Raw genomic sequence first — 24,248 nt, forward strand, 5'->3', positions numbered from 1 at the left:
AAGTTACGTATACAATTCATGTTACATAAACATATATATGATTTATTTTAAATGAACCCTGCTTGTGTGTTTGTCTGCTAGAGTTAGGCTCTCTCGTTTTTAATGCTACCAATAAGGTAAATCCTAAGCTCGAACTTATAGGGTTATTATTCATAAAAGAAATAATTTCAACAAGCTTCCTCTTGGTTATCAACAAGGTAAGGAGAGATTGATTGTTAAGCGCGACATCAACAACTATAATTAATTTACTAAAGAACATTAAAACTATCTTTGCATCGATGATTAAACTCATGAATTAAACAAAGATTTTACCTTTTGCTAGATTTTCATCGTATTGGTTTTTCATATATTTAATTTTGCGATTTTTTCATAGTTTTAATTTTAATTTTAAACCCCTTTATTTTTATTTTTTTACTAAAGAAATAGAATTATCACCTGTCCTATGGATTCGACCCTACTTCCTATTATATATAAAATTTAAATCTTTTGAGTAGGAATTTATTTTATAGTTCTCGAAAATCATACATTTGGTAGTTTTTTTTTTTCATTTTGGGATTTTAGAATTTAGTAATGAATTTAAGTTATTTTCATGCATTTCAAGTGTTTTTAAGGTTTAATATTAATTTATATGTTTTTGGTGTTTGGTTGTAAGAGAAAAACTCAACTTCAAGGAAGGTAATAGAAAATAGCATTGAACGTCGTGACATGGCAAAGGCTAAGTCGTGATTTGGATCAGCTAAAATCACATCATCATGAATGGTGTTCATCAATGCTTAATATCGTGATTAGATTGTGGCTAACTCATGATATGCCTGACATCACAAAGTGGATTAGCTAACGTCGCGACCTCATGTATGCTAAAGGAAAAATAAGAGCATTTTTAAGCCCTACGTCATGACATGCATCAGTTGATGTCGCGATGTTGTGACATTAGCCAAATCTCGAGCAATTAAAAATGGGAAAATTGTGAAATTTCATAGCAAAATTGTGACACTCAATTGAAAAACACAATTTTATTAAGGGCAAGTTCATCCTTTCACCAACCAAACCCTGTATAAATTCTAGTAGATCGATAATCATCTTTTAGGAATTTAAATTTACCCTCGTTTTCCCTGGTTCTTCTGATCTTTGGAATTCATGTGTAGGCAAGTACCTTGTTGCAATTATTACTTGATGAAGTAAACACGTACCAAGCCGATTAAGCAGCAGTATACAATATTGGTATTGATGAAGTTATTCGATCAAGCGAAGATATTATTTAAAGAGTCTTACTTTGATCTACTTATAAAGTTGGAGAGATTGATTTCTATTAAGTATAAGTTGTTAGGATTTAATGTTTTAAGTGAAGTTTATTCATCATTTGCACTTGTAATTTTTTGAAAAAATTGGTTTAAATAAAATTTCATTAATCACAATAATATCATTTTTCTTTATTGTCAATGGTGTTTACACACAATGTAAAATGTAAGAAAATATTGACTCATTTATTACCTAACATTTAATTAACACTTAATTGCATTATATGGATGGATCATTATGTCGATGTACCATTGTTTTGGGACAATACTCACTCTGTCTCAAGACATAAGTCTAGTTGTCCCGAGACCTATAAGATTGGTCTTGAGACCAAGCCTAATGCAACATTCCAAATGATAAAATATAACCTTAAGGTCTCAAGGCATGTTCTTCCTATCTCGAAGACTATATGAAAAATTAGCCTAGAATCAAAGCATGCAAATCATGACCATAACCTATTTAAATATACCAAAGAATTACGCAACTCAATTTAACCAATTTGACACATGCAAAACACAATCAAACAACACCATATCTTATCATTCGATGCATCAATGCCCAGCCGACTAATTTGCATAATTAAACTTATATAAACTAGAATAATTGTCTCCTGATCAAGGGATGAAATTAAACTTTATAAACCTTATAGGTCAAGTACCAACTATACCAAAATATCAACTTAAGCAACGTGCCCAATCCAACCTAGATACATGCCATATAATCAAAACAAATATATAAATACAAAATAGGCAACAAGTTGTTTTTTTGTGTTGAGTTGTCAAGTTGGATGTTTGGTGATGTGTAATTTATGATAACTCTCATCCGAAATTTGCGCACAGAAAATATTGTATATTTAATGGTACTAATACAATTCAAATTCAATACAACAAGATTAAACTAAATCAAATATGCAAAGTAAACATCAAATGCTTTACCCCTTTTCTTTTTCATCATAGAATCAATAATCATATTTTCCCCAAACCTACTCATTGAATATTTATTTCAACGTTTGATATCATAATGTATTCAATTTTCAACATGTTATTTACCATCATTTTCATTAGAATTTGTACAAAGTAAGTCCATGACCCTTTGAAAATTGAGACTACTGAATTTATATGTCAAAATATGTCTATGACCCTTTGAGAATTGAGGTCGCCCACGACCCTTTGAGAACTAGAGTTGCTTACAATCCTTTGAGAATTAGAGCTAATAAATCAATCACATCCTAAAAATCAGATTGACAAAAAATGGATAAGTGAACCAAGAGTGATCATGTTTTGAATTTTTAGTTAAGATTGTGAAAATCATGTTAAAGTGAGTAAATTTGGTTCAGTGTATAGATGTTGTGCTTGTGTGTGTGAGGTTCTATGTTTGAATCTTTCCTTTAAATTTTTGTCATTTTTAATCTTAACCTCAATCCCTCATCATCTGGCATAAATATTATTTTCATTCAATTAATGATAGAATGAGTTTACTAATTCAGTAGTAAAATTTTAGCTTACCAAGAGGTCTCATGATTGAATTTTGTGTGTGTAAAATAGAGTTAGTTTTGTTTTAAACTCTGGGTAGTTTTTTAAAAAAATTAATTATCCTAAAATTTCTCCCTAAAAAATATGTTTCAACCGTTCACTATCCTACTCTCCCCCCACTCTTTCAAGTTTTCTTTCACGTTGGATTTTTGGCAAAAAGACTTTCGATGTTTCGTCAATTCTTTTTCTTCTTTTCCTGAAAATTTTCCTTTCTTTCTTCTTCTATTGCTATTAGTTAATCCGTTTTCCATCTCTATTCTCTGTTGCAGTATTAATTTGGGGGTAAGTATAAACCTTTTCGTTTGGTTAGGAGGTGGAGGGTGAACTCTCGTTAACGATTTGTAAATGTTTATGTTGGGTTTATTCATTTTACCTTGAACTTCTGTTAGGTAAATTTCGTGAGGCACAAAATCCTCCTCTGATGTTGGGGGAAACTTGGGATTGTTTCCTTTGATCAGGGTAAATGCCCATTTGTTCTTGGGGGGCGGAATGTTGCTGAATAAGGATGAATTTGTTATTTAATCATGCGTATTGTTGCTAAATAATCTATTTTAAATGCTGGTTTTAGGGTTAGGAAGTGTTTGAGATCGTTGTTTATTAAAACGTTCAGGTGTGTATCGGAAAACTCAAAAAATAGTGAATGGTTCACAGCCAAAAACTGGTTTATCGATGCCACACGACCATGTGATAGGCCGTGGGTGACACACGGCTGTATGTTAGACTGTGTGTGTCCCACGGTTAAGGCCAATTGTGTAATGACCCGAATTTTTATAGTTATCAAAAAAGTGTATTTTCGGATCTCCGTTTCTGAAAAATAGATTTGTAAATATTTATTAAAAATATTTACGGTTAAGAGAGTGATTAATTAAAGTTTAATGAAGCAAATTAGCTTAAATAAAGGATAATTAGATAAAAGGATTAAATTGAATGAAATGTGAAAGTTTAATTATAGGATAAAGAAATTGAAAGGACTAAATAAGTAAATAAGCCAAACGAGTGCCAAGTGTATGGCAAAAATAAAATACATGTGTAATAAGTATTATACATACATTTGTAATACATGTATGTATTTACTTATTATTTAAGTAAATAATTAATGTATTTATTATTATTAAATTGATATTATATGATGAATAAATTAAATAAAGATAAGTGTATGGTAATGATTTGGTACAAATGTTTTAATAAAAAATACATACATTTGTAATATATGTATTTGATATTAAATGATATTTATTATTTAGTGAAAGATATTTATTAAATAAATAATTATATTATAATATATTTATATGATAAATAAATGTAAAATAACAAGTGTATGGTGGGGATGAAATACAAATGTAATAATAGATGTATGCCCAAGTGTAAAATAAATATTTAATATTAAGTAGATATTTAATAAAGTCATTATTATTATTATTGTTTTTATATTATATATATATATATATATATATATATATATATATATATAAAGTAAAACAAAAGAAAGAAGAAATGAAACACAGAATGAGACCAAACAGGGAAAGAAAGGAAGGAAAGAAAAATAAAAGGAAAATTGGGGTTTTTGAAGCCTTAAACTTTACTAGGTAAGTCAATTTGATCCCCTTTCTTGCAATTTTGATGTTTATGAAATTCTAGAGAAGAGTACTACATGAATTATATCAAAAGTTAGGGAGTTAATGAATTTTTATTTGTTGATTAAGTTGAACAAAAAGATGAATTAATGGCTAAATTGATAGAAATTCAAGTTAGAAATGAAATAAGGATTGAATTGTAAAGTGATTCATAAGTTTTATGCTCTAAGGACTCAATTGAAAGAATTTTGAAATTATGGTTTTATGATGAAAAATAGATAATTATGTCTAAGTTTGGTTAAAATTGAGTAGAAATAAAGTATGAATTAAGATAGAAAAGTAAGTGAATTTAGTTAGGATTAAATTAGAAAATCAGCATTTTGCATTAAGACTGTTTGGGACAGTAGCAGTAGTTTAAGTTTAAAAATCACCAAAAATTGTATAAATTTAATTAGAGGATGAATAAAATATTGAATTAAATCTTATTGAGTCTAATTTCTTATAGAATAAACGGTTTAAGAAATTGAATTGTAAATTATAAGATATAATGAGTTTTGTGAGACAAGGTCAGAATGAATTTGGATTCCCCTGTTCTGCCTTTGGAAAATCACCAAAAATTGAAGACAAATAACTAGAGGCTTAAAGTTATATGTTTAGAATTAATAATGAGTCTATTTTCATAAGAAATCAACGGGAATATTATCCAAGTTCTGTACTATGAGATAATTAATTTTTAGTGAAGAAGGGTCGGAACTGTCATACAGCAGAATAGGGGTGAATTTAAAGAATAAACTGTACCTAATGGCTAAACTAAAAATTCTTAAAATTTTATGGTAAGAATATATATGAGTCTAGTTTCATGGAAAATTAACGGATCTTAATTTGGAGTTCCGTAGCTCGATATATAAATAATTTAGTGACTATGACACAGATGAACAGCTTGAATATTCATAAAAGTAAATAATAAAAATTATAGATAATGTTACTTACAAGTGTGTTATATACACTAAGGATGTGGAATGGAGAGGAGGAGGAGGAAAAATATGTATGAATATTCATCTAGCATGGCTAATTTGCATGTTTTAGGCTCGGGGACTAAATTGAATAAAAGTAAAACTTTATGGGTAATTTTGTAAAATGTTAGAAATAATCAAATTGCATGAAATGGATTATTTTATTATTTAAATTACAAAATTGAATGAAATTATTAATTTAGTTCAAGATCGGGGGAAAACATGTTTTAGGGATTAAATTGAAAAGTGTTGAAATTATGGAAAATTCTGATATTTTATAAAATTCATGGATTGTTATCAATATGTATGAGAATAATATCTAGAAATAAGGATTAAATTACAAGAATTTTATTTTCCTGACCCTAAGGATGAAATCGTCATTAATTAAAAGTTTAGGGGCAAAATGGTAATTTTTCCTAGAGCATTAATTAAATGCATTAGAATATGAAATGAATGAAAATGATAATCAAATTTATTTATAAAAATCCGGAAGACTCAAATATAAGATTTGATCGTGGAAAATAAAAGATATCGGATTAATGAAATTATAAACACAAACAAGCAATGAGGTAAGTTTGTGTAACTTGAATTGTATTTTAATTACTTGAAATATGTGGTTATGTGATGAAAATATGATTTGAATGTTCAATTCATGATAATTGATGAAATATTGCTAATACTCGATATAAATTGAAAATAAAGCCCGATTGAATGAAAGGAAAATTTGATAGATCTTTGAAAAGGAATTGACGGTAAAAAGGATCTAGCCCGGACGGGTGATCCTATTCTGATACAGCCCTCCCGAAGAATACGTGTAAAATGGATTTAGCCTGGACTGGTAATCCCGACAATACTCTATGAGTTTATATTACAGGGGATTTAGCCTGGACTGGTAATCCCGACAATACTCTATGAGTTTATATTACAAGGGATTTAGCCTGGACTGGTAATCCTACTGTAAGGATAAGGTTCACGGGAGTGTGCTCTCTGATATGAAATGTGTAAGACCATGATTGAAAGATACCATGGCAACCTGATATGAAATGTGTAAGACCATGGTTGAAAGATACCACGGCAACCTGCTATGAAATGTGTAAGACCATGGTTGAAAGATACCATGGCAACGTGACATGAAAAGAATAAGACCATGGTTGAAAGATACCATGGCAACATGACAGAAAATGAATGAGTAAGACCATAGTTGAAAGACACTATGGCATTATATCAAAGATAAATAAGATCGTGGATGGGAGACGCTATGACATCTATTGAACAATTGATATTCAGGTAATACTTATCAGATGACGAATGGTTATATGAAATGGTTGTGTGAAATGTTTATAAGAACTGGTCATATGGAAATATATGTACAAAATAGTTGTATGAAATAATTATGAAGATAAATAAACGAAATAAGTATAAGTACATGGAATATAATTTATGTCAAGTTTGATATAAACTATTACCTAATAAATATACATAAAATATATGGAAATGATGGAGCATGAAATATTGATATAATGAAATGAATGATATATGCTTATGAAGAAACGGTAAGAGCATGATATGTTTCATGTCATGTACATATATGATTATCTTTGATATGTTGATACAAGGAAATTATGTAAGTTAAGACTATTATTAAACTCAAGTGCGATATGTAGAGAAAATAAGTATATCAATGTTGAATTTAGATGAAATGTGTGCAAGTATACTAACAATGATGTTGTTTGACGCTTAGACAAGGGTCAAACTATTTATTGAACGGTAACATGTTTAATTATAAGGAGCATTGAAATAGTAAGTATTTAGATGAAAATAAAATTTAAGATTTTACGAATTTTTTTTATAATCCCGATTTAATTCCGGTTGGTTTCTAATGTATGTTTGGGGCTTCGAGGGCCCAATAGAGAGACGTTATGTTTATTTCTAAAATATGAATAATAAATGACTCAGAATTATCTGAAAATGTTCAGTAAACTCCGGTAATGCGTCGTACCCTATTCCGGCAATGGACACGGGTAGAGGGTGTTACAAATTGGGTCACACGGGCGTGTGTTCTAAAAATTTCCGTCTAGGCCCAATTTGATCCGTGAATCGTAATTAGCCTCCGTAGGGTTCATACTACTTTAATAAGACTTGAAATCAATGTATCTGTGAATATGCTTCTGCTTTGATGTGTTTAAGGTATATGTAATATATATTTGTATGATCTGATACTGATAGTTCTGATGGTATGTCCTGATTCGCTATGCCTGTTTATGTGTGTGTATAATGTACGATTATGTTAATTTGTATTTCTAAATCAGTTATATAACCATGCATGTGACTTCATGGAAAAATTGATCTATTTTTATAAGCTTTGATAAATCTGTTCTACAAAACATGGACTTCTTTGCCTTCTATTTTTTGTTATTGTACATCAGCATGTCCTACATGTTCATCATTCTGGTTCTGTATATGCATGCCATGACACATTGCATGGGATTTGGGATAATGTCGAAAGGAGGAAGATTCTAACAGTTTAATGATTTGTGCTTTCTGGTGGTTCATCCACATTTCTGTCTGGAAGCTTTTCTACAATTATGGTGGCTCGACCACATATGTATATTCTGGTAGTTTTTTTTTCGTTTAATCAAAGTACAACAGCCATATGACTGTTGCAGAAACAAAACAACAAGTTCAAGCAGTTCCAACCAACAAAACCCGAACATTGACAGTAAATAACAATCAATCTACCATAAACCCCTTAATCCCATCTGATAAACACGCCTCTAAATAGAAAGTAACCTGCTCTATGCCCAGAAAACCTCAATATTGCCAACAAAAAACTCCTACTAACACCACCCAATAAACGCACCTTAGATCACCACCATGACTTGAACATACCCTGCCTTTTCAGACCCGCACCTGCCAACGCCTCTGCCATCTTATTCCCATACTTGTCAGCTTTCAAATAGGATACAAAACCAATTAAAGACAACCTAGAATCAACTTCCTTAAAAAAGAAGACAGCAACCACGGTCTCAAACTTTTATTCGATCGCCATCCAGTTGATCACCTCCTTTGAGCCTACCTCTATGACTAAAGAACATTTATCCTTCCATCCCATCTCTAAAAACATATCCAAAGCAATGCTAACCGCCCCCACCTCTGCTACAAGGGAGTCTTTTGCTGATATCTGACCAAAAAATCAAGCTCTTGCCTCACCATCCGAATTTTTTAGCACCCCTCCACACCCAGCTTCGTCATCCACCGTCACACCGCAAATATTGAATTTAACCCCGCCATAACACGACGAACACCAGAACTTGCCTCTCATACCTGAGTTTTTAATGTTACACCAACTTTTATATGGGCAAACCCACCAGATTCTTTTATCTACTTTCAATTCTTCATACACCGATCTAATCCACATCAAAGCCCGAGTCTTTGAAAGAAAAACCAAGTTGGACATTTTCGGCCACTTTTTATTGAATACCAGCTCATCCCTTGCTAACCACACCGACCAGCAAGCTGCTGACACCAAGATCATCCATAAACTTTTGACCACACCTATATAGGAGACATTCTTACAAAAAATGAAAAAATCAGAGAAACCTTCAAATTGTCTCCATTTCACCTTCCACCAATCCAAATTTTTTTTCCAAAAACTCGCAATGAAATTACAATGAAAAAATAGATGCTCCGCAGTCTCCTGATCTCTATAACACCAAGGGCAGTCGTCCCCCAAACTATCCAACTTCATGCCTCTTCTAATTAGGAACACCTTCGTAGGAAGACGATCAATAGAAATCATCCATAGAAAAACTTCTCACTCTAAGAGGCACCTTTAACTTCCAGATTTTATCTAAATCATTACTCATGTCCACCTCCCCAACCGTGAGCAATAATTTAGTCAATTTTCTCACCGAAAACACCCTATTATTGTCATGTTTCCATAATAATTTGTCTTCCAGCTCAGGGAACAAAATCATGTTACTCACCACTTCCTTTAAACTAGAGACCATTTGAACATCCCTTTCCAATAACGGACGAGAAAAAGATCAGCCCAATTGACCTCCTTGAACCCATTTGATATTGAGAAATCTATGACCTTGCCTTTCTTATTCAAGGCTAAATGAAATAATCTTGGAAATTCCACTCTCAAAGGTCTATCACCACACCAGACATCCTCCCAAAATAAAATTGATTGACCATTCCCCACCAGCCATCTAAAAGACTCAATCCCCGTCCATCTTGCAACACTCGAATCTTTTGCGTTCTCCATAATACCTCTCCAAACTATCGACATATCTTTTGATTTGTTCAATTTGAAGCTCCAAAATTGTGTCGGAGTTCCATACTTTGCAGCGATTAGTTTCCTCCACAAGGCTTCTCTCTCCACCGCAAACCTCCAACACCATTTAGCCAAGAGAGACTTATTTTTAACCTTTAAGTCCACCACTCCTGCGCCCCCCTTAACCTTTGGCAAACAAATTTGATTCCAGCTAATCCTTGCCATTTTCCTCCTGTTCCCAACTCTTCCCCACAAGAAGTTTCGCCTAATTTTGTCAATTTTTTTAATCACAGTAATGGGCGCTTGGAAGATTGACATAAAATAAATGGGAAGATTTGATAACACAGCATTAATGAGTACCACTCTGCCAGCCCAAGATAGTGTCCTACTTTTCCAACCCGCTAATTTACTCTCAACTCTCTCCATAATACCGTTCCAAGAATATATCTTCCTTGAATCAGCACCTAGCGGGATACCCAAATAATTGAACGGTAAATTCACAATTTTGCATTTACAAATAGCAGTCATTCTGTATACAAACTCCTCTTCAGTATCGAAACCCACAAGGCAAGATTTTCGAAAGTTTATACTAAGACCCGAAAATATTTCAAAACAACGAAGAATATACTTAGTATTCCTAACCACAGCTTCATTTGCTTTTAAAAATAATATGGTATCGTCCGCAAATTGTAGATGTGAGACCGAAAGCCCTGGAATAACATTTTTAAACCCCTCGATGGTTCCTAATTCCTCCGGTTCCACTAGCAACAGATGCAAAACTTCCGTCACCAGAATAAATAAAAAATGAGATAATGGATCCCCTTGGCGAAGGCCTCTGAACAATCTAAACTCATTTGTAGCCGATCCGTTAACAAGTACTGTTGCCCTCACTGTTGACACACACTCTACCATCCAACCTGTCCACCGTTCACTGAATCCCATCTTTAACAGAACCAACTCCAAAAAATCCCATCGCACACAATCATACGCCTTTGCAAAATCCAGTTTAAAAATTAGATAACCCCCCGAGCCCTCTTTTTTCTTAACCGAATGTATCAACTCATTTGTGATTAAAATTACGTCAAAAATTTGTCTACCTTGTATAAAGGCATATTACGTGTCGCTGACTACCTCCCCAATAACGTCTCGAAATCTTCTCGATAGAACCTTAGCAACAATTTTGTACAGCGAACTCACCAAACTAATTGGTCTAAATTCAGTAATATCCTGCGGATTTTTATTCTTTGGAATTAAAGCAATAAACGACGAGTTTATACTTTTCTCCAGTTTTCCTGAATTGTAAAATTTCACCAGCATCTCAAACAAGTCCTCTTGAACATCCTCCCAACATTTTCTAAAAAAGTATAAGTTGAAACCGTCCGGGCCCAGGGCTTTGTTTTCATCACAGCTCCAAATCGCATCCTTTATCTCCTCCATTATAAAGGTCATCTCCAAATTCCGCACATCAACTTCTTTTAATCTTTTGAATTTCAATCCCAATTCCATTCCCCATCTTCTCCAGGGGCAACTAAAATAATTTCTAAAAAAATTAAACACCTTCTCCTTTACTTCCTTTGGATCACAACACCACGAATTTCTAATTTTCATTCCATACACAATTTTCCTTTTCGCTTTGAACTTTACTGCTCTGTGAAAAAATGCCAAATTGAAGTCACCTTCTTTAAGCCATGTTGATCTTGATTTCTGTCTCCAAATTGACTCTTTTAGTTTAATAACCTCCCCCATTTCCAGGTTCAAGTCTTTCAATTCCTCCAATTCCGACTCTGTTAACTCCGATCATCATTAATAGCATCTAGAGACTTTATTCTCTCTTCAATCTCAGTGATTTTTCTCTCCAAAGAATATCTATCCTCCCCATCCCATTTTTTGAGCACACCTTTAAGCCTCCTTAATTTTCCAGAAACTTTGTCTTTCTTACTCGCCATCTCACCCCATTCTTTTCTAATTAAACTCAGACATTCCTTCTTATTGAACCAAGCATTAAAGAATTTAAATGGTTTTGGACCCCAATCCACAGAACCATAAGACAACAGTACCGGAATATGATTAGAGATTGATCTGTTTAATCCCTGTTGTTGAAAGTCCTCAGAATTTTCAAACCAATCTTCATCAATTAAAAATCTGTCTAATCTACTTTTCTTATTTTCTGGGCCAAACCAAGTAAATTTTTTCCCAAGCAATGGCAAATCCACCAACTTGCATTTCTCTATGAATTTCCCAAAATCCCTTGAACCTCTTAATAAACCTACACAATTACTTCTCTCACTCTTGTTTCTAATTGCATTAAAGTCACCACCCACAATCCAGTGGTTTGTAAACTGTTCCCTTATCTCAATTATTTCCTCCCAAAAAAATCTCTGGTCCCTCAACATATTAGGTCCATAAACATTAATCAGTACCCCTTCAAACCCTTCCGAACACCATAACCCCTCAACCACAATCAATCGGTTAGAACACATATCTTTTTTCAACATAAAACTTGCTTTATCCCAGATGGTTATCAACCCACCTGACCGGCCCACAGCAGCTGTAAATCTAAAATCAAAATTATCATTGCCCCACATTCTACTAATCATATCCCTTGACACTTCAACTAATTTTGTTTCTTGTAAAAAACAAATATCCATCCTATAAAGCCTAAACAATCTGTTTACCATTGCTATTTTTATATCCGAACCCAGTCCCCTAATATTCCATGAAACAATTTTCATCTATTCCAACCAAAATACATTCACAAATATATAATCTCAATAAAACCACTCACCAGAATTTGCTCCAACTTTTTATGGTTTTGGGCCTCTTTTACTGTTGCTCCTCGAGTCTCATGATGTCTTCTATTATAACTCTTTCATCACCTCTCACACTAAGTCCTAATTTCTTCCCTATCTCCCAGGTCTGCTTACCCTCACTAAGAATAACCTTACGTCTGTTACTAATATCTGAATCAGAAAAAGATAAATTCACAACTGTATCTTCTCTCCTTAACTCTTCGGTACTCTTGACCTTCCTCTTGCTTCCATCCCTCATTTGTTTTTCTTTGGAAGAGAGTACTTTATCTTGAATTTCTCGCATGGAGCTTATCCTTTTGTTGAATTGTTTCCTTTTCCTCCAGCTTCTGATTACATTTGCAAATTCCTCTTCCACTTCTTGACTAAAGTCCCGACCTTCAGACTCTGGAATTTCTTTGGAATTTGGGGACTTCTGAATTACTTCCTTAGAATGCCCCCCACTCAATTGCAGCCCTTCTATACTGAGAGAGCCCAATTCTTTATCAGTATCCATAACACCTCCTTGCTCCCCACTTGGGCCTATCACTAAGGCCAGACCCATGTTAAAAACATCTTCACTTGCAGATCCAGCCCTCTATTATGTTTACTAACACCTACATCATTAACTGCTAACCTTTCTACACTTGCAACATCATTATCACCTTCATTTCATTCCCCCAACACCTTCTAACAATTATTTCCATCACTTACATTCTCAATAACCTTTTCCTTAATACCCTCCATCGAGTCGTTTCAATTTCCATCCTTCCATTTTTTCGATTCCAATCCGATCACCGATCACCGATTCCGATTTCGATACACTTTTCACGAACATCCCCTGCTTTCTTTCCTTTTTCACTGAATTATCTTTGCTTTTAAGTTCCTCCGACCATCCTCTTTCCTTAATTCTGATCGGAAATCTAATATCACCTACCTCCAAAAAAGCAATCTTATTTAACATTTGAACTTGCGAGATTGAGATCATCATCTCCACCTTCTCAAAGTTATTCACACCTGACCAGTTTTCACCCATCTACACCAGCGTACCCCATTTTCCAGCGATCCTTTTAAACGTCTCATAGTTCCAGTAATTTATAGGTATTCCAGATACTTCAATCCATGTAACCCTCTCCGATATTATCAACTTTTCTGACCAAGGTGGTATATGGATGAAGAATTCCTTCAAGTACGACCAGTCTCCTTGTTTCAAGATATCATAGAGTTCATCATCCGGAATCTCTATAAGAAAATAATTTCCTTGAATTCTCTTAACACTGATTTCACCAAGGCCCATCCCTGCTACTTTATCAGCTAAATTCTTCACTTCGCAGAAAGAGGCCACCTCCTCCACCAGACATTTTTATAACTTCCACAGTTGCTCATCCTCTGCATAACCTTGTAAAACATTTTCTATATTCTTTTCCCCTTCACCCGAAACATCACTTTCAAATTTGTTTGGTTTCTCAACATCATCCATATATTCCTCAACAACTAGGCTGCAATGTAGTGGCTTGACCACATATGCCCGATCTGGTAGTTTTATTTGTAATATTTGGTAGTATTGACCACAACTATTCTATTAGTGTGATTTGGTTGGATGAATTCCTGTGAACTCTATTTTAGTGTGTAGCGGACTTAAGTAGGACTTTTTTGAAAAATTCGCATTATGATTTTCTAAAAAATACTGTATTGGCAAAATCATGAATACTCGATTCTGTTTGATTGAAAATTTTCTATGATTTTCTGATTTGTATATTGTATTGTGTGTGATCTCAGTTGAGTTTTAGTTACACACTAAGATTTATAGCTCACCCCTTTGTTTTATCTCTGACCTTTCAAGTAAACGGTGAGATTAGGATTAGACGACGTGCAATATCTCAGATTGATTCTCAGTTAATTAAATAAGATAGTTTATGTTTTTAATTATTTTGAGCTGTAAAATTGTTTCTGGTTTTTGTTCTGTTTGTTTGGTTTTGAGTATTTATTTATGAAACTGCAAAGCCTCACGGGCTAACAATTTAAAACTCGATTTTCAAAATTAAAATTTTGAAAGTTTTACGCTGTAAAAATTAAGTAATCACTTAAGTAATTTTTGTAAATAAAATACATGGTTTTTAATGAATGTTTGTTTTAATACTTTAAATGATCTACCAATGTTAGTACTTTCGAAACGTGCGACTTTATATTCGAATTCTGAGTTTTAAATAAGTGTTTTCGAACTTTGGTTATTTTCTAATCATCTATAAGAGTTTTGCCAAAATTTCATATTTTCGAACGATCTTTTAGTTTTATCGAAACAAATACTTTTAAACAGGTTAATCTAATTCCTCAACATCCGGTCATAACTTTTAGGTCGAGTTTAGAGTATTACAAAATCACTAAATATTTATGACTCTATGACATGCCAGCTATGCTTAGACTACGTTACGTTTAACCTAGTTTAATGAGACATTATCATTATAATCATCATTACAACCCATATAATCATAACATCAAGATTTAAATGCTTATATATATCAAATATTTATATAGAAGCACAATTTCAATCACTCATATCTTGATTTGACAATCGCAACTTCAAATTCATCGTCTCATAGCTTTGGAGAAAGATATAGTTTACCTGGGCTTGTAATTCATATTTGTTTATAACCACTAGCTAATCTACGAACTATTATTGAAAGTGAACTATAGTAACACAAATTAGAAGCAACTATTTATCAACAACTTTAGCTTTTCTTTTATCTTGAAATGGTTTTTGCCGTCTTTAGCTATGCAATTAAACTTGAATATAAAAATTCATTAATCACATAATTTAAATATAAATCGACACAATATAGATATGTGTACATTTCATTCATTTTCATCTTTATAAGTTCTAATATTTGAAATGCTCGTAACATTTGATTTGATTTATCAGATTGAAAATCAATTTCAATTTTCTCCATTAGAGACGTCAACCTTTCAGTTCATGACAAAATTTTCTTACTACTTTCAATTTATTTATTTCAGTCCCTAATATTCCACAATGTTTTCAAAGCCTTCAAAGCTTAAATCTAGCTTATTCTTATAACTCCCATTACCTTACTAACTATTAGTACAAATCTCTGGAGAAGAAAATCTCGAATACACAAACGAAACTCAAACAGAAGAAGAAATAGGACAAGGCTCCAAGGCGTGTATCAAGCCACTATCTTTAAGGTTATATTCGCCCCCACCTATCTTCGGTGTGTAAACGAGTTCCAAGCAAATTAACCTCGAGGATACAATGAAGCCAATGGCTATTTGCATTTTGCACAAATAATAATAGCCCACTACACACTGAGCAATGTATGACAAGAAACTCAATTTCTATAAAGGATTTCTGCAGCAATACTTTATAGAATAATCTAATAGTATTAGAAAATGAAAGAAGGAAAGAAAGAATATTAAAATTTGTTGGTATGATTTCCAAATGAAATCTCATTCCTATTTATAAGAATTTTCATGTCTCTTCATAAGGATATCTTTCATCAATAGGTGTCTTTCTGAATAATAATGTATTTAAAATAAACATATAATTATAATCTTTTGATTAATTACACCTGTTCATTTATAATTATTGGAACACTATAAATATTTGAAAATGTTCCAACACTAACATTATAACATAATTTTCATCTAAAGTTCTTATCTTCAATCTCTCTCTAACTTTAAATTCAATATAACTTCTCAACTAAACATCATCAGTTACTTAATCTAATAACTGGGCTATGATAATCAACTATCAAAGCCTAGAATTTCAACAGAAAAAATTCAAACTAAAACTCACCTTCCTTGAGCAATCTAGTGGACGTAAATGAAGAAAAGAACCATGAAATTTTTCTTTGTTTACCGTGAGGGAGATGAGGAAAATAAGGCTTATCTCTCTTTCCTTCCACTATGCATAAGCTAATGGAACTTAATGACATAGATCATGGTTGGCCACAAAGTTTATTTTAACCATGGAATATTTGCTTTTAAGGACATGATCATTTGCTAATCAATGACATGTACGAAGCTTCAATCAAATTTCTTCGTCCTACTCGCCTTATACTTTAGTCATCGAACTAATCAAATTTTGAACAGATCGTTTTAAGGAATTCAACCTTAAACCAAATTTTCTGACATCAATGAAAATAGTAAATATTATTAAAATTTTGAAATTATGTCATTTTTAAATATCAGTCCAACAATATTTTTCAATATTTTAGAATACAATCATTTTAAAATATTAGTATTTGTAATTATTTCATTTAAATATTTAATTTTTAAAATAATTAAATGGTTAAAATATCATAAGTAAATATAAATATTTTAATACTATATTATATATTAGAAATAAGGGTTAACTCATAAATTGGCATTTAAATTGTACATTTTTTTCATCTTGGTATTTATTTATTTTTTGTCACAAGTAGTACTTAAACTACTTTTTTTCCCAAGTCAATATCTCTATTAGTCAAACCATTAGTCAAATTGTTAAATCAATTTTAGGAAATGCATAACCCGTAAATTGGTATGTAAACTATGCATTTTTTTCCTATTTTGGTACATCAACATTTTTTTGATACAAGTGGTACCTTAACTATTTATTAAAAAATCACCCAATAATAATTTGCCACATCATATAAATTTTAAAAATATTTTTATATATCTCTCTAACAATACATATAAAAGAAAATAATGCTTTTTGTCTATTTTGCTACATAAGGTATCACTTCTAACAAAAAAAATATTTAGGTATAAAATGGAAAAAAATACATAGTTTAGCTAGCAATTTATGGGTTAAGGTTTTTTTTGAATAAATTTGACGGTTTAACTAACAAAGATACAAACTTGAGAAAAGTAAGTAGTTTAGGTATCAAAAAAAAATGGTATAATTTAGATACCAAATTGTAAATTAAGCATAGAAATAAAGAAGATTTCCAATATTTTAGGAAACTATTGTTAGAATTTTGATAAATTTACTCCAATCAATATATTTTTCCTTTTATTAGCAAGAAGTCTTTTGTTTTGATAAAATTACTTTTGATAGAAAAGAAATATACAAACCAAATATAAGATAAACTTATTACAAGAAAATCAAAGAAAGTCATCACAAGTCTCTTCCTGAAATATAGAAACTAGAAATCATCAAAATGACAAACATGTATTAATTTATAAGTTTTTTATTCAGATTTCTCACATGCAGGAAAAACCACCTTCAGTTGCAGTTCTAATCACACCTGAAAAATAATAATATACAACTTTGTTATTTACTTAAGGATATATTTCTCAACTTTGTTAAGGAGTGAAGAAAGTAAATTTATTACCTTGTTGAAAGAGCTTTGATTCTCCTCACTAACCTTGCTTCCAGCACAACAAATGTAACATAAACCCAATCCTTTGCATTGTCCATGTAACGATAATATGAATGCCTCCATGAACGCTTGAGGAACACAACACTGCAAAACCCCCAGAAACCCACAGCAAATCCAAGTCCCAAGCCAGTGTAAAACCATTTCATGAACTCATCAGAATCTTCTTCACCTCCTACTGCAGGTTTTCCGGAAGGTGGTTCCACCGTTGAGCAATTCGGTGAAATCGGAGGACCACAAAGTCCTCTATTATGGGAAAATGATGAAGGATCAAAGCTCTGTAGTTGAGTGCTGGTTGGAATTTTTCCAGACAAGTCATTGTAAGACAAGTCCAAGATACTTAGAAATGATAATTCAGACAAGCTCGTTGGGATGTTTCCTGAAAACTTGTTTCTTGACAGGTCAAGCACCTCTAGTTGCCTTAGAAGCCCAATCTTTTGAAGAATTTTTCCGGTAAAAGAGTTTCTTGACAAGTTCAATGCAACCAGTTCTTGAAGACTATTTAATTCTTCAGGAATCTCTCCTGTTAATTTGTTACAAGAGAGATCAATGACTAGTAGCAGTCCAAGTTGTGGATAGCTTTGCTTTGTTCCCTTCCATGTAAGCAATGCCTCATCAACATACCTAAGCTGAATCAACCGTAGAAAAGACACTTCATCTAAGAGGTGGTGCTCAATCCTTCGATCTAAACTCACTTTGTTTGCCATGGAAGTGAAATTATTGAGGCATCGTGGTATGGTATCATAGATTTTATTTACAGAGAGGTCTAAGATTTGTAGACATTTCAATCCACAAATTTGATGGGGAATCCTTCCCCTGAACTGGTTCCTTTGAAGGCAAAGAAAAACCAACGATGAAAGCCTCTGCCCGATCCATATAGGTATTTCTCCTGATAATTCATTATCGCTCAAGTCCAGAAATTTTAACTTGGTACAATTCTGTAAAGATGAAGGTAATTCTCCTGAGAATTTATTACCACGTAAACTGAGCATTTCAAGAGAAGTTAGAGATCCTAAGGAGATTGGAAGTGAGCCTGAGAAACTATTATCACCCAAATTCAAAGCTATTAAAGACCAGAAACTTTCAAAACAGTCTGGAACCACTCCAGAAAATAGATTATTTGAGAGATCAAGCAATGCCAAACCACCTTCATCGGTAATATTGCAAATTCGAGAGACTGAACCAGTAAACTTGTTTTTGGAAAGGTTAATGGTCTCCAAAAAGTCAAAAGAAAAATGTGGCAATGGTCCTGAGAAATTATTAGAGCTTAGATCTAGATGGCTTATGTGGATAGAGTGATTTGGAAAAGTACCACTGATCTGATTGAAAGACATGTTTATGTACTCTGATTCGTTAAATGCATCCCAAAACCAGTAGGGAAGAGAATCCGAAATTCCTGAAGCAGAAATATCAAGGTATCTTAGAGGAAACATTTTAAGGTAAGGGTTTTGGATGTCCTTTTGAATCCGAAACCGAATCCAATCTGGGAAACGAGGCCCTAACTTGCAAGAGCAAAGCATTATTTGATTCAGTTTAAAAGGAGGAATCCATCCGGAGTTGAATTTCAAAGTCAAAGAAGTGCAGGATAAATCCAACTGATTTAAATAGGTGAAATTTGAGAAATGAGCTTCGGAAATCACATCACCATCAAAAGAATTCCCTGCAAGCCACAAGACTTGTAGGTTGGGAAGTTGTCCAATTCTTTTGCTTATGGATCCATTTAAAAGGTTGTATCCAAGATCTAGTACCATCAAATCTGGTAGTTTTCCGATTTCATTCAACACGGAATCTCCCTTAACTTGATTCTCAGCTAGCATCAAAAGATTATGACTCAGATAAAGTTCTTGAATAGCCTTCATGTTCACGAAATCTTTTGGAATTGGACCTTTCAACTGGTTAGCTGAGAGATCGAGGTAAGAAAGGTTGCGGCTAACATTAAATAGCCATGGATATATGGCAGAAGAAGGGAGATTATTATCAGAGAGATCGAGACGGGTGAGATATGTAGAAGAGTTAGTAAGGGAAAGTGACGAAGAAGATATGTTTGGAAGATCACAATCCCTCATAACTAGTTCTTCAAGGAAAGGAAGGTTGCTAACGACCTGAGACCAATCATTGGCATTGCTCAGGTTAGTGAAACTGAGATCAACCTCTTTCAAACGTGAAAGATGGGAAAGCCACTCAAGCTTTCCAACATTGAAAACTCTACCGTTGCCACCCAATCTAAGAGTCTCCAACATTGAAAGTGTTAACATTAATGGAAGACAATTAATAATGGTTGCCATTAACATTAATGGGAGACAATAAAAAATGACAACCACCAACTTTGGAAAAGTGGCATGGGATAATTTTTTTTTGGTCCTTGAGATAATGGGCTATTTATAGTTTGGTCCTTGAACCTCAACTATAAATAGGCCTTCTCATTTCTCATTTCATCACCCCAACCAATCTTTCTCTCTTAGTTTTCTCTCTTCTCCCATTTGAGAATTCTTCAGGAATTCTATTTGTTTGTAATATTTTGGAGATAGTAAAGTTATCATCTGGTGTTAGTGCCCGAGGACGTAGGTATAATTTACCGAACCTCGTTAAAACTCTTGTGTTCTTTTTGTCCTATTTTTCTTTCAATATTTGAGGGTATAATAGTAGTATTTAATTGTGCTATTAAATTACGTTAGAAGGAATATTCTGACTAAGGAAAGACTTGGTATTTAAGAGATCCTTGTGATCCACCTCTTCCCCGGAATTGAACTTTGTGTGATTTTTAGTACAATAATTTACACGCTTCCGACCCTATTGGAACAACAAGTGGTATCAAGAGTCAAGGTTAATCGTAGTATGCTCTGTGGTTGCGCTTTAAACCGATCTTCCACATCGTAAAAGATTTCCTTAGGTATATTGAAAGATTATGGAGAAAACGGTCGGTGTAGGAGCTTCAACATCGTCCATATGGACAAGACCGACAATTGCAAATGCAAGATTGGCCGTGGAGATCTTTGATGGCACGGGCCATTTTGGTATGTGGCAAAGTGAGGTTCTAGATGCCCTTTTTCAGCAGGGTTTAGACATTGCCATTGATGAAGAGAAACCAGATGATATACAGGAGAAAGATTGGAAGGCGATCAATCGGTTGGCATGTGGCACAATTTGATCATGCCTTTCTCGAGAGTAGAGGTATGCTTTTTCAAGGGAGACTTCTGCAAATAAGTTGTGGGTGGCACTTGAAGAAAAATTTTTGAAGAAAAACAGTCAAAATAAGCTCCACTTGAAGAAAAGACTGTTTCGCTTCACATACGTCCCAAGTACCACAATGAATGATCACATCACCAAATTTAATCGCTTAGTCACCGATTTGTTGAATATGGATGAGACATTCAAAGATGAAGATTTGGCTTTGATGTTGTTGGGGTCACTTCACGAGGAGTTTGAGTTCCTAGAAACTACTCTACTTCATGGCGGAGTGATATATTTCGAGCGAAGTCATGCGGCCTTATACGCTTATGAACAGAGAAAGAAGGACAAACAGAAAAACTCAATCGAGATACTGAAGCTTTAGTAGTCCGAGGTCGTTCATACACTCGGAAGAAAACTCAAAAGGGAGATCAAAGTCAAAGTCCGACTCGGAAAGATGAATGTGCCTTTTGTCATGAGAAAGGCCACCGGAAGAAAAATTGTCCAAAGTCAAGAATAAGGGAAAAGTCTGTTGTAGATGCTTGTGTTGTAAAGCATGATACCGGTGACTCGAACTATCACCGGTTGCATCATCATCGTCGTTCTATTCGGATGAGTGGATATTGGATTCGGGTTGTACCTATCATATGTCCCCTAACCGGAGTGGTTCTCGATTTAGTAGAACTAAATGGAGGAGTTGTTTATATGGGCAATGACAATGCTCAGAAAACTGTTGGGATAGGTTCAATCCAATTAAAGAATCAAGATGGATCAACCAGAGTTCTAACTGATGTTCGGTACGTGCCTAGTTTGAAGAAAAATCTCATCTCATTGGGAGCCTTGGAATCCAATGGTTCAGTTGTTACTATGAGAGATGGGGTTTTGAAAGTGACATCTGGCGCACTTGTGATATTGAAGGGCATCAGGAAAAATAACTTGTATTACTACCAAAGTAGTACAGTTATTGGAGCAGTCGCTGCAGCTTCTGGTAACAAAGAATTGGACTCAATGCAGTTGTGGCATATGAAGTTAGGACATGCCAGCGAAAAATCCTTGCAAATTCTGGCAAAGCAAGGATTGTTGAAAGGTGCAAAGGCTTGCAAATTAAAATTTTGCGAGCATTGTGTTCTGGGAAAGCAAAAGAGAGTGAAGTTCGGCACTGCTATCCATAATACAAAAGGTATTTTGGAATATATTCACTCAGATGTGTGGGGGCCTTCCAAAACACCTTCGTTGGGAGGAAAACACTACTTTGTTACCTTTGTTGATGACTTTTCCAGAAGAGTTTGGGTGTATACCATGAAAACTAAGGATGAAGTGCTTGGAGTTTTTCTTAAATGGAAAACTATGATCGAAAACCAGACTAGCAAGAAAATCAAGCGGCTTAGAATGGACAATGGAGGCGAATATAGAAGTGATCCGTTCTTCGATGTGTGCCAAGAGTATGGTATTGTTCGACACTTCACAGTTAGGGATACACCGCAGCAGAATGGAGTGGCAGAGCGTATGAATCGAACATTGCTGGAGAAAGTTCGATGTATGTTGTCCAATGCTGGGTTGGGCAAGTAATTTTAGGTCGAGGTCATGACATACGCGCCATCTTGTTAATCGCTTGCCATCATCTGCATTAGAAAGAAAAACTCCTATGGAGGTATGGTCCGAAAACCGCTCTGATTATGATTCTTTACATGTGTTTGGATCCACTACATATTACCATGTGAAAGAGTCAAAGTTAGATCCGAGGGTAAAGAAAGCTCTCTTTATGGGAATCACTTCTAGAGTGAAGGGATTTCGTCTTTGGTGCTTAGACACAAAGAAAATGATCTCAGAAAGAGATGTTACCTTTGATGAATCGCCACATTGAAAAAGGTAGCGAGATAAAGATATTCAGACGAGCGATACTCTACAAATAGTGGAGTGTACTCCAAAACAGTGGAGTTTGAGCGGATGGGGATTTTCCAGTTAATAAGTCTAATTCTCCAGCCACAATGGAGGAATTAGAGGTTGAAGAGGTTCTGACCCAAGAACCATTAAGTACACCAGAACCAGTTGCAGTTGCAAGGCCAAGGAGAGAAATTCGTAAACCTGCTCGTTTTACTGATATGGTGGCCTACGCCCTTCCCATTGTTGATGATGATATTCCTATCACTTATCAAGAAGCAATGCAAAGCTTAGAAATTGATAAATGGAAAAGCGCCATGGATGAAGAAATGCAATCTCTCCTGAAGAACAATACTTGGGAGTTGGCGCAATTACCGAAAGGTAAAAGGGTAATCGGATGCAAGTGGGTATTCACAAAGAAAGATGGATCTCCTAGCAAGAAAGATGTTCGCTACAAGGCAAGGTTGGTAGCTAAAAGCTACGCTCAGAAGGAGGGAATTGACTACAATGATGTATTTTCCCCTGTTGTGAAGCATTCCTCCATTAGAATTTTGTTGGCCTTGGTAGCACAGTTGAATTTGGAGCTAGCTCAACTTGATGTTAAGACGGCTTTCTTGCAAGGTGAGTTAGAAGAAGAGATCTATATGACTCAGCCCGAAGGATACAAAGATGCTGGTGGTAGAAATTGGGTTTGTAAGCTGAACAAATCGCTATATGGATTGAAGCAATCCCCGAGGCAGTGGTACAAGCGATTTGATAGCTTTATGAAAAGGCGTATACACAAGAAGCAAATATGACAATTGTGTGTATTTGCAAAAGCTACATGACGGATCTTTCATTTATCTACTCTTGTATGTTGATGATATGTTAATCGCTCAAGAGCCAAAAAGAGATAGATAAGTGAAGGCTCGATTGAATCAAGAGTTCGAGATGAAAGATCTAGGTGAGGCCAAGAAGATTCTCGGCATGGAGATAAGTAGAGATAGACAGAGAGGCAAGCTTTGCTTGAATCGAAGCAATATCTGAAAAGGTATTACAATGTTTTGGTGTAAATGAAAACACAAAACATGTAAGTACCCCACTTGCTTCTCATTTGAAACTTAGTGCTCAATTATCTCCAAAATCAAGAAGAAAGAGAATATATGGCAAAAGTCCCATATGCAAATGCAGTTGGGAGTTTGATGTATGCGATGGTGTGTCTGCGGCCGACATTTCACAAGTCGTTGGAGTTGTGAGCGGTATATGCATGATCCTCGAAAAGGACATTGGCAAGTCAGGAAATGGATTCTACGGTATCTTCAAAAACCGTAGATGTTGGTTTAATTTTTGAACAGGATGAAG

At 34.1% G+C, this 24,248-nt stretch overlaps 2 protein-coding genes across 2 annotated transcripts; both read right to left on the reverse strand.

The window, feature by feature from the left end:
• Positions 1 to 11,481: 11,481 nt before the first annotated feature.
• Positions 11,482 to 12,372, reverse strand: LOC108451727 (uncharacterized). The gene has a single exon (XM_017749385.1). The coding sequence runs from the start codon at positions 12,370 to 12,372 to the stop codon at positions 11,482 to 11,484; it is 891 nt and encodes a 296-aa protein (XP_017604874.1).
• A 5,437-nt stretch (positions 12,373 to 17,809) lies between these two features.
• Positions 17,810 to 20,143, reverse strand: LOC108451726 (receptor-like protein EIX2). Its single transcript, XM_053027640.1, has one exon. The coding sequence runs from the start codon at positions 20,141 to 20,143 to the stop codon at positions 17,810 to 17,812; it is 2,334 nt and encodes a 777-aa protein (XP_052883600.1).
• Between the last annotated feature and the right edge of the window lie 4,105 nt (positions 20,144 to 24,248).

This window comes from Gossypium arboreum, chromosome 5, assembly GCF_025698485.1.
Source record: "Gossypium arboreum isolate Shixiya-1 chromosome 5, ASM2569848v2, whole genome shotgun sequence".
Classification (NCBI taxonomy): domain Eukaryota; kingdom Viridiplantae; phylum Streptophyta; class Magnoliopsida; order Malvales; family Malvaceae; genus Gossypium; species Gossypium arboreum.

Coding starts and splice junctions, on each gene's coding strand:
- LOC108451727 (XM_017749385.1), bottom strand. CDS start 12,372: ATGGTAAACAGATTGTTTAGGCTTTATAGGATGGATATTTGTTTTTTA.
- LOC108451726 (XM_053027640.1), bottom strand. CDS start 20,143: ATGGCAACCATTATTAATTGTCTTCCATTAATGTTAACACTTTCAATG.